This window comes from Hordeum vulgare, chromosome 1H, assembly GCF_904849725.1.
Source record: "Hordeum vulgare subsp. vulgare chromosome 1H, MorexV3_pseudomolecules_assembly, whole genome shotgun sequence".
Classification (NCBI taxonomy): Eukaryota; Viridiplantae; Streptophyta; class Magnoliopsida; order Poales; family Poaceae; genus Hordeum; species Hordeum vulgare.
In genome coordinates, this window is record NC_058518.1 from 219323505 (window position 1) to 219335258 (window position 11754).

General features: G+C 49.9%; 1 protein-coding gene across 3 annotated transcripts; it reads left to right on the plus strand.

Annotated features, from left to right (window-relative positions):
* The first annotated feature begins 1718 nt into the window (after positions 1-1718).
* LOC123408887 (myosin-binding protein 1-like) lies at positions 1719-4851 on the plus strand. Of its 3 annotated transcripts, none has more exons than XM_045101928.1 (3): positions 1719-1929; positions 2217-2979; positions 3114-4851. In XM_045101928.1, exons 2-3 carry the CDS (start codon positions 2379-2381, stop codon positions 4385-4387), a joined length of 1875 nt encoding a protein of 624 aa, XP_044957863.1. In that variant the 5' UTR covers positions 1719-1929; positions 2217-2378; the 3' UTR covers positions 4388-4851. The 3 variants fall into 3 exon arrangements, with proteins under 3 accessions (XP_044957863.1, XP_044957857.1, XP_044957867.1); XM_045101922.1 differs by having other exon boundaries at positions 1726-1937; XM_045101932.1 differs by lacking the exon at positions 1719-1929 and having other exon boundaries at positions 2675-2801; positions 2872-2979.
* Positions 4852-11754: the final 6903 nt, after the last annotated feature.

The following is an 11754-nucleotide window of genomic DNA, read 5'->3' on the forward strand; positions in this document are numbered from 1 at the left end:
GTCATTGCTGACATGATTAAATGAGTAGGGAGTAATGTTCTTTGGTGTTGTTATTTTAAAAGGCAATGATTATTTGCTGGTATTCATGTATATTATCGTCATTGTTCTTCAACGTTCATACCTAAAAGATTACATGGTAAACATGTTAGGTAGCATTCAACAACAAAAATTTCTGTTTTTACCATTCACATATTCGAGGACAAGTAGAAATTAAGCTTGAGGATGCTAATACGTCTCCAAGGTATCTATATTTTTTATTGTTTCATGCTATTGTTTTATCAATCTTGTATGCTTTATACATTGTTTTATATCATTTTGGGAAACCAACCTATTAACCCATTCCCTAGTGTCAGTTGTTGTTTTTTGCGTGTTTTTGATTTTTCAGAAAATCTATACCAAATGGAGTCCAAACGCGACAAAGCAAATTAACGATTTTTCTGGATCAAAAGAATACATGGAAGCTTCGAAGGGAGACCAAACGTTCTAGAGGAAGCGACAAGGGCAAAGGCACGTCTTGGGGGGTAGGGTGCGTACTCTCCCTTGTGCCTCCCTCGTGGGTCCAACTTACCGCCTCGCTGGCCTATAAATTCACATATATCTCAAAAATCTGAGATGAGCTCTCCGAACAATTTTGTGATGCATAGTAATAGGTTCAATCTTTTGGTGTCCTCACTCTATGATAGGAGGAATCGCGACGCACATATTTGTATTCTTGCTGCTAAAGATAAAACGACAGGTCTGGACATATTATTTGGTCTTATTTTATCTACATTATGCAAGCATTATTCTGATTGTTATGTACTTAATACCATGGGTGCATGCTAGATAGTAGTCGATTGGTGGACTAATAGTAAAAAATAGGCATCAGTAAGTTTAATGGTCTACTTATCATGAACGTAATGCCTATATATTGATCATGCCATGAATAACAACATAGTTATTTGTTTTTCTATCAATTGTTTAATAATAATTTATACATCAACCACTACTATGCTCATGAGAGAGATGACACTAGTGAACACTATGGCTCCCGGGTCCATTCACATATTATATATTCCAAAAACATATAAAATAGTTGATGCATTTTATTATATTTTTATTTATAATTATCTACTCTACACTATTAAATTTGATACTTGCAATTAACAAGTATAAGGGGTTTGACAACACTCATGTAGGTGTTGGGTGTAAGTATTTGCTTTTGTAATGTAGGTACTCTAGCAAAAGCAAATTCGATTGAGGCCACAAAAATAATCAGTCATTTTTTTGTCTTGCAAACCGGACATAAGACAAATCTACACACGTGTCATTGAATTATTGGTCCAAAATTTTGACTGAGAATTGATATATATTTTTGGGGTTTCCACATATGTAAAATAATTGAAAAAATAAAAACCCGTGGCCGGCATCATGACAGAGACGAGGAGTGGACATGACATAGCAGATGAGACACGGGAATGAAGCTGGTGGCTGAGGAATTCAGAATGGTTGCGAGGTTGGGGGCGGGCGGGAGCGTCAAGTAACGGGGATGAAGACAGTACACTAAGCATCGTGTTTATATATAGAAACTGAGGGGCTTGCCTGAGTATCTAAGCTACTAATTTGGATCTTGTTCCTGCTTTGTGCAACGTCCAAAACGTGGGGACGCGCTTAAATCTCTCACCTTACGCGCAAACATTAGAAGGGGGAAATGCCGGGTTTAGAGGACTGCAAGGCAGACATTCTTCTTCCTCCTTTCTCTCTCCTCTCTTCCCCACGTAGAGAGAGAGGGAAAGAGAGGAAGGAAGCCCCCCCCCCCTCCTCTTTCCTGCCAAGAACCACATTTCGCCCTCGAATATTTGCTGCAAATTCTAGCACACCTTTTGATCGGTTCTTCTCCCCAGTCTCAGTTTGGTCAATTTGGAGCTTCCTGACCAAGTTTCCGCCCTGGTATATAGGTCTCAAATCTACCCCTGGAAAAGAAAATTTTAAACATTCTTGTGCCAATCTGAAAAGTTCCAGAAATAAATTACTTGAGTTTCAAAAAAAAAAAATTGGATGTGGTTAATTATGCGCAACAAGTATGCTTACATTTCTACTACAAAATAGAAACCTTGACTCTTGATTGTGAATTATATTTGCTCAACCTTTTGCAAGATAAAATATTTAGTTTTCGTTTCACTATAACATTTAGAATTTTTGTGCTGACATTTCCATCTTTTCTATGTAAAAATCAGATATTTGTCTTCCTTCTGAAACAAGAGTTGCATCTTTCTTGCATTGGCAATCCCCCCTGCATCCTTCAACAAATCATGTCATTTTGGTGCCTTGGTGTTGCCGCACTTCATGTTTTCTCAAGCTAACTGTTGCATATGAATTTTGATGAACATTGATCACCAATGGCTGCGAAAACTGGTGTGAGGTCTCAAGACTTCTCGCAGAGGTTCTTGTACACCTTGTCCCGTGCGCTCAGTGAGATCTGTGTGATCATATTGCTCCATGTGGCTGCTACAACATCATATGTGGCCACAAGGTTGGCACACATCAGTAGGCTAAGAGCACCATGCACCATGTGCTCAAAGCTGGACCAAGCCCTCCATGGCAAGGCATGGTTCTCCGCTGATTTGGTGTGTGCTGCCCATAGGTCCGAGATGTCATCTTTGGCATATTGCAAGAGTCACAACAATCTAGCACATTCTGCTGATCTCTGCAAGAGATGCCTTGCTGCATGCACCCTGTCAGGCTTAGTCGATGAGGCTACTTCTCGGTCCGGATCGAGGTCTAGACAGTTATGTTCTTGCTGTTTGGAGCCATTCAAGAAGGTGTGCAACACACATAAGCTTTATGAAACTCCAGATGTTAAGGAGCCCTCACATAATGTGCATGGTTCAGACGAAATCAAGCAGAGGAGCCAAGTTGGTGTGATAGAAAAAACCAATCCTGCCATACCAGCCAAGGTTGTACCTGAACAGGTCTCTACAGATCATTCAAAAGTTAAAGGTGATTTTCCGAATCTGGATTGATGTACTTCTTCTTTTATCTCTAATAAATGCTTCACAAGAAAAAATACTGCAATGTATCATTTCGTGAAATCTACTGAGTGTATCCATATTGTTTTCATATATCATTTGTAGTGAGTATTGAGGAAGTCAGGGAGTTAGATGCTTCACCAGGCACATATGAACAATCTACAAAGGACAATGGTGCTCCTACAAATGCTGGATTCACAGCAAAGCCTGCGCCCAGTGGGTCTGCCCTGCCTTCGCGCATTTTTGTCGACCGCAACAGCAGCATAAAGAACACTTTCGTCGGTAGGGTCAATCTGCCATCTCCTCGCCCATCAGAGATTATCTCTGCCCGGGACAACAATTCTACTACTCAACAAGAAGTGAAGGCACTCCTTACTCAGATGTCCTCTGTAAGGGGCCTTGACTATTCTTGGACTGAAGGAGCAACTAGTCCTGATACCATGATTCAGAATGATGAAAACAATGGTACCACCAGGAGGCCGTACCTCGAGAGAAATTACTCTGTGTTGGAACCGTCGGATGCAAACCTCGGCATTTGTGAAGCTGAAGGAGAGATCTCACTTGAGAGCTTGAAGCGACAGATTGACATCAACAAGAAGTCAATGCTTGTCCTTTACAAGGAGCTCGAGGAAGAAAGGAGTGCTTCTGCGATTGCAGCTAGCCAAGCCATGGCCATGATCAACAGATTGCACGAGGAAAAGGCTGCCATGCAGATGGAAGCACTGCAATATCTTAGGATGATGGAAGAGCAGGCCGACCATGACCATGAAGCGATACAGAATCTACACGACTTGCTTACAGAGAGGGAGAAAGAATTACTTGACATGGATGCCGAATTAGACAGTTTCCGGAGGCTACTCCAGTCCGACCAATTTAATGGGGGGAATTTTGACGATACAGTGGACAATACAACTGGATATGACAAGAATGTGTCATTTGATGTCTTGAATGCATCGGATTTCATGACGAGCACCATGTCAGGTTTCAAAGAAGAAAAGGCATACATTTTGGAATCACTGGGCAGATTGGAGGAAAAACTTCGCATTTCTACATACAAGCTTGCTTCTGATGATGCCAAAAGCAATCAAGAGGAGACATTGCTTGGAGATCATATAGGGGATGAATCAACTTCTTTTCAGCAATCAATTGAGGGGAAGGACAAGGATGAGTGTTCATATTCTCCTGTCGACAACGACAAAATGAGTGGCCTAAACGATCTTAAGGATGAAATTTCACTCTTGGATGCACGACTGAAGGCCCTTGAAGACGACCATGAGTTTCTCAAGCGGGTAGTCAGTTCCCTCAAAGGTGATGGGCTTCAGTGTGTACGAGACATAATGAGCCATTTACAGGAGTTGCGAAGAGTTGCAGCTCAATGAAGAGAACATGTTTTGTCTTGAGTTGAGAAGTCTACCAACTCTTCTCAGTTCCATACTCGAAAAATTGACACACTTTGATCTTACCTTTTCCAGCAGTTCCTTTCGTGTGGAGATTTACAGCCAGACAATGACAGTGCTTCCAGTTAGTCCCCAATGTGGTGTTGATTGTACATTGCAGTGTTGGGAAGACCCAAGGTTGTGTAAGATCATCCGTTATTCTACGATTCTGATCTGGCTAACTCTGGAAGGGAGAGCCCACTGACCAAACACATCCATCTCTTGTGCTTACCTTGTTGCAATTCTTTTTGTTGCCACTACAGCAAATCCCCGATATGGAAAAGAGAAAGAAAAAAAACCTCTTGTATTTTAATCATCTGATGGGTGCTAAAATTGGGAGCAAGTTTGTAACTGTACATGTGATGAAATGCTTGGGGTTCTTGCCAAAAAATATTTAACTAGCAACATGATAATGATGTTGATGTCAAACCGGTGCACACTCTTGCTTTTCCGATGTTAAGATTGTGTCCTCAAACTATAGATACATGTGTCTTCATTTCGATATTGTAAACTAATATTTCCTAATAGTCTACTTGTGCTTAAGAGTCAAACATTCAACAAACCATATCCAACAACTTTATTGTATACGTCTTATGTCCTTAGATTGTTTGGAACTTGTTCTTCATGCCTTTGGACTTCAAAAACTGCATCGATAACTTCTACAAACTAGATGATGCCCCGTGCGTTGCTGCAGGACATTAGTGCAGGATACTATCATTTTTTTAAGCATGTTAGCATGAAACATGTCAGGTGAAAGACGAAGTAACGACTGGTAGTTGGTAGTAATAAAAATTATTATTGTATAACAACAAAACTCGTAGTTTTTTCATGCTTGTCAAACATGGGAAACTACATTCATAGTTTGGCTATCTTCATATCAATATATCATCATATATAACTATATAAAACACATAGGAAGTTTATGCTAGCTCGAAAGATTATATGCACATCTTGGTTAACAAACACGCTCACGTATACATGCGCCCTTGCTTCAAGCTTTGTGTCTAACAGTGAATATTATCATATATAAAAAGTCAGATAAAGACCGAACAAATAAGGGAATGTATAAAAACTAAAGATGGGTATAATAGAGGAAAGAGATACAACCACAGATTTAGGAGGGGAAAACTTAGGATCAACTCGTTTAGTAGTGTATTCAGAAGATAGCACACGGAAAATGATTCTTTTGCAAGATGACATGTGATAAAATTTGTACTAAAACAGAATTATGTACTAGGCCTATGGTAGAAACTAGGGTTCTACCGGCCCTTTGCCTTAGGTTATAAGGGTAGGAGGGAGGTTGGAGGAGATGAGGGCGCCGCGGCCGGCGCGACTGCGTCGTCTCGACGCAGGGAGGGGGCGGCGGCAAGTAGTGGAGGCGGTGGCCAGGGTTAGGTTCCGGCTCCTCTGGGAGCCGAGCAATAGGATTGTCTTATTGCTTAATTCCAAAAGGTGTCTTACAACTGTTTATATAAGCTCTAAGGTAATAGAAATAAGGAAACTTGGGCTAAGCCCCTAACATAACTAAGATAACTTGGGCTAAGCCCTTAACTAAACGGGCCCATTGGACCTCCTCCGGCTATAAGTCACGCCGGTCATAACATCTCTCCCCGTCTGCGCAAACAGCTTGTCCTCCAGCTGGAAGTCCGGAAAATGTTGACAGAACTCGTCAAGCTGCTCCCAAGTGGCATCCTCCTCTGGAAGACCTTGCCACTGGATCAACAAGCGCCACACTCCGCGACGTAGTTGGACCTGCAACACCTTTGCTGGTCCTGGAAGGAGTCATCCGTCAGAGGTAGGAGGTAGCACCGGTGTTGCTGCCGGCGGTTCTCCATGGAAGGGCTTCAGCAACCCCACATGGAACACGTCATGGATGAGAATCCCGACCGGAAGCTGCAAGCGGTAGGCCACCTTGCCGATGCGCTCCATCACAGAAAATGGCCCTGCATAGCGAGGGCCCAGCTTGCGCTTAGCGCGCGGGTCCAAGGACTGCGTGGAGCGGTGAAGGAGGCGTAGCCACACCCAATCGCCCACCGCAAACTCTGCGTCGCGGTGATGATTGTCGTAGTAGCGCTTGGACAGCTGCTGAGCCTGGAGAAGGCGTTGGCGCACCTGTGCAAGCATCTCGTCCCGGCTGCGAAGCAGGTCGCCCGCCGCCTCCGTCCGAGCCGTCTCAGGGTCAACCGGCAGGATAGGCGGGGGCGGTCGACCATAGACCACCTCGAACAACGTGGCGCGGAGGGCGGAGTGATAAGAGGTGTTGTAGCAGTACTCTGCCCATGCCAGCCAATCCACCCATGCACGGGGACGGTCACCTGTAACACAACGCAAATACATGGCGATCACCTTGTTCACCACCTCAGACTGCCGTCCGTCTGAGGGTGGAAGGCCGTACTCAGGCGGAGCTTCACGGCAGACATGCCCCGTGAACACCGGGTCCCGGTCGTTGATCGAAGCCGGAAACCCGTGGAGACGGACAATTCTGTCGAAGAAGGCACGAGCCACGGAGGCGGCCGTGTAGGGATGGCCGAGCACGATGAAGTGGGCGTACTTAGAGAAGCGGTCGACCACCGTGAGGATATCGGCCCACCTTTGGGAGGCCCACCTTTGGGAGGCCCTCGATGAAGTCCATGGAGATATCGGCCCAGACTTGAGAGGGCACCTCCAAGGGCTGCAGCAGCCCAGCCGGACGCAGTGTCTCCGTCTTGTTACGCTGGCACGTAACACAAGACCACACCCAGTCCCGGACCAAGGCCCGATCACCGGGGATGTAGAAATCAGCGCGGAGACGGTGGAGGTCTTCTGCACACCCTCGTGGCCGGCCAAGTGGGCCAGCAGCAGGACCTGGTGACGGAGATCGCCGTGATCCGGCACAAAGAGGCGACGCCCATGTAGGAGCAACCCATCAGCCAAACGCCACGGCTCGGCCAGGTCGCCGGCTGTGAGGCGTTGCCGAAGAAGCTGAGTGTCCGGTGCGTCGGAGGTGGCCCGGCGGATGTCGTCAAGGAGGGCGAAGGAGGGCCCCGAGCAGATGCAGAGAGCCGCCCCGTCAGAGTCGCTGATGTCTGAGTCGTGGTCGGCGTCGCGGCAGGGCGTCGGCCACGGTGTTAAGGCGACCCGAATGATACTCCACGGTGAAGTCGAAGCCAAAAAGCTTGCTGATCCACTGGTGCTGGGGAATGGTAGACAGCCTTTGGTCCAATAAGAATTTGAGGCTGTAGTGATCCGTGCGAATCCGGAATGACCTCCCCCAAAGATACGGTCGCCAGTGGCGTACGGCCTGCACCAAGCCAATGAGCTCCCTCTCATAAGCCGTGAGCTTATGATGGCGCGCCTCAAAAGGCATGTTGAAGAACGCAAGCGGTCCGTCGCCGTGATGAAGGACGACACCGAACCCCACACCGGAGGCGTCGTAGTCCACCATGAATGGCTGGTCGAAATCGGGTATGTGAAGGACGGGACCCTCGTGAGGGCCTGCTTGAGGGCCTCGAACGCCTCCGTGGCCTCCGCATCCTAGGCGAAGGCGTCGCGTCGCAACAGGCGCGTGAGCGGGGACGCGATGAGGCCGAACTCCTGGATAAATTTCCGGTAGTACCCCGCGAGGCCCAGGAAGCCGCGGAGAGCCCGTGGCGAGTGCGGTGTAGGCCAGGCCGTGACCGCCGCCACCTTGTCGACGTCCATAGCCACACCCTCGGCCGAGATGACATGGCCGAGGTAGGCGACTGCAGGCATGCTGAACGAGCACTTCGAGCGCTTAAGATGAAGATGATGCGCTCGAAGCTCGTTGAAGACGGTGGCGCGTGCTGAAGGTGCTCTGCCCAAGAAACGTTGTAGATAAGAATGTCATCAAAGAAGACGAGCACAAACCGACGCAAGTAGGGGCGGAGGACGTCGTTCATCAAGGCCTGAAAGGTTGCCGGAGCGTTGGAGGTGATATGAAGCGAGCCAGGTGCGTTCCTATGCCAGTGTCCATTGGCCCCGGAAAAATTGGTCACATTGGTTGAGCCAGTTCAGGGGGTCGTCGGTGCCGCCGTAGGTGGCGAAGTCCAGTTTGGCGAAGCGCGGCGACATGCGGGTAGGGCCACCCTGGTGATATGGCTCGTCGGCGCGGAGCAGTGGAGGGGTCTGCGCCGGGTACCCGTCGAGAACGGCGAAGCTGGAGGGCCCGTCGTACTGGGTGTGCGGCGGCGCCAAGGCCGTCGTGTAGACCGGCTGTGACGACTCGGTCACCCAGGCCGGTAGCGGCGACGGGGAGGGGGGAAACCGAAGCTGGTTGAGCGGCACCCCCGGCGCTGCGGTCGGGCCCGGCACGGAGGTGGTGGCAGTCGGCGGCGACAGCTATAGAGTCGGCTGTCGTGGCCCTACCGAGGGTGGCGGAGGCAGCGGCAGTGGTGGTTGCAGCGGCCAGGCGAGTGTGGCGGTTGCCGCCAGCGGCGGCTGTTGACAGGACAGTCAGGACGGGCCGGCGCTAGCTGGTGGTGGCACGGCCGGCTGCGGCCCGTAGGGAGCGGCAGGTATAGCCGGATGCCCTGGACGGTGGAAGCCAGGTCGCGGATCGCGTCGATCAGCTCTTCCGGGGTGAGGACGACAGGAGGCGGCGCGACAGAAGAGGCCGGCGCGAGCAGGTGCGGGCCGCCGGCCGTAGTGATCATCAGGGTGGTGGGGGGGGGGGGGGGGCGGCGACGACGCAGCTGTGGAGGCGGACGGCGGTGTTCACATGATCGAACCAAATTCTCGTGATACCAAACTGGTAGAAACTAGGGTTCTACCGGCCCTCTGCCTTAGGTTATAAGGGTTGGAGGAGACGAGGGCGCCGCGGCCGGTGCAGGGAGGGGGCGTCGGCGAGTAGTGTAGGCGGTAGCCAGGGTTAGGGTTTCGGCTCCTCTGGGAGTCGGGCAATAGGATTGTCTTATTGCTTAATTCCAAAAGGTGTCTTACAACTGTTTATATAAGCTCTAAGGTAATAGAAATAAGGAAACTTGGGCTAAGCCCCTAACATAACTAAGATAACTTGGGCTAAACCCCTAATTTAACTAAGATAACTTGGGCTAAACCCTTAAACGGGCCCATTGGACCTCCTCCGGCTATAAGTCACGTCGGTCATAACAGCCTAATAGGCAAGAATTGTCATGAGATAATTTCACTAACAAATTGACAGAGAATGGAAATCATATTATCTTGGGACAAACCTCAAGACCGTAGTTAGTCCAACAACATGTTACTGGACACTCTCGCTACTTGAAACATTGAGAATGTTTATCCTAAAAAACCATTAGGTACCTTCTTGTTTAAGCTGTCATATCGAGCAGTTCCCAGACGTTCCAATAATCTACAAAATGAACATAGAGTATTTGCTGCACGATCAAATTTGTTTCTATAAATTTATACACCTAAAATAGTATATCAAGAAAAACATATGCAGAAAATGGACAGAGCTTCAGTGACATAACTGCACCTGCCTTTGGTTGTATGACATGTGAGCCAGCCACCTGTTTGGCCCACCTGTCATACACACAAAGGCAGGTGCAGTAAGTCACCGAATCTCAGTCCGCAGAAAAGCAACCTAAGGAGAGTTGAAACCCTCTCTTGCGCCGCTCCCGCGGGCGGCTTGGGAGAGGAAAACCTAGCCCGCCGCCAGGAGCCCACCCACCGCAACTACTTCCCTCGTCGCCGCCGGTGTGCACTGTCGGGCAAAGCCCGTGCAGCGGCGGCGGCGTGGCCGTTGGTCCCTTCGCACATGCTCGAGCGACGCGGGCGTCTCGATCTGGCAGGGGATGGAGCTCGGCGAGGTGAGGCGCACGAGTGGGGCGAGCTCGCGAGGTTTCTAGCGCCATGGTGCGCTGCAGGTGCGGGCACGTGCAGGCTGCGCAGATCTGGCGCACGCGCGTGCAGACAGCACGGGGCTGTGCGGATCTGGCGTAGTCGCCGGTGCACGAGGTGAAGGGGAGGTGTGGGGCTGCGCAGGCCTTGAGCACGCGAGCGGGCGCAGGTGACTCACTGCTGCAGTGAGCGCCTTGGCGGTGGTGCGGCGGACCCGACGAGCTGGTGGCCTGGAATGCAACGGACAACGGCGGATCTGGCACGTGGGAGCGCTTGTCTGCAGGGGAGCATGGCGAGCAAAGGTGGTGTCATGGCGCGGCGGCCAGATCTGGGGAGTTGCGTCTGTGTGCGCATGGTGGGATGGTCTGGCGACACGGGCCGGTGCGTCGGATGGCTGTGTTCTACGCCTGGTTCGATTGCGTTGTGCCATGTGGAGGCAGTGGCGGTGAAGTCGGGGTTACTGGTGGTCTCTCCTTCAAGCGACGGCTGCGCCATCCAATTTGCTTGGTGTTGTACGAGGCTCCCATAGACCCGATCCTGCATGAATTCTGTTGCTCTTGCGTGCGGCGGTGCGGGCAGCGCAATTTGGCTTGGTTCCCGCACATGTCCTGCGCGCGGCGGTGCGGACCGGCTAGGTCCGGCTGTTCCTCGACCGGTGCGGAGGCTTGCCCAGATCTGCGCACAGAGGTAAAGGACGGCCTGATCCATCTTGGTCGCCCAGGGCCTGCGAGCGGCGGTGCGGACCGGTCAGATTGGCGTGTGCTTGTCGAGTTCCTGCGTGTGGCTTCGACGGATTCGTTTCTGGCAGTGTCTGGTTTGGGTCGTGATGCACCGTGGCACCGGTGGCCTCGGATCCTAGGATTGTTGGTGGAAGGCTCGGTTCCGAATGAAAATCTTGCATCGACCTTGTCGTTGCGAGCGATAACGGTATCCATGGATGTCGTCTCCCTCCTTGGAGGTATCGCTGTGGGGCCGTTTGCCCTTCGTACCAACTGGCGTGAGATCTCCGGGTGAAAACCTAAGATCAGGCGGTGCCAGATCGGGTGACGACGGTGTCCTCAATATCGTTTCTTCTTTGGGGGCGTCACCTTGAAGATCCCGACGATGGATTTCGATGGTAGGCACGATTGATGGTAGAGCTTGGGTTTGTGGTGCTGCCGACGGATCTTTCTTTCTTTTCTTTGTGCACTGCCCTTTGCCGTGCTTTCCTCCTCTGAGGACTCTTGTAACACCCTCCTCTGATAAATGAATTTGGCAGTTCAACTGCCGACATTTAAAAAAAAGAAAAGCAACCTAAAAATTTGTAATAGTAAAGTCAGGCACGGACCTACCTGACCTTACACAATGACAATCAGGTATTCAATCATGTCATGCTTGGCAACCATGCTGTTTCGTGGGCTGCGAGTCATTCAAATCGCTGCCACTCAATGCAGCCTCCAGCTTGTCCTGGAGGATGTTGATGCGAACTGCGGCTCTACCAATCCTCTAGA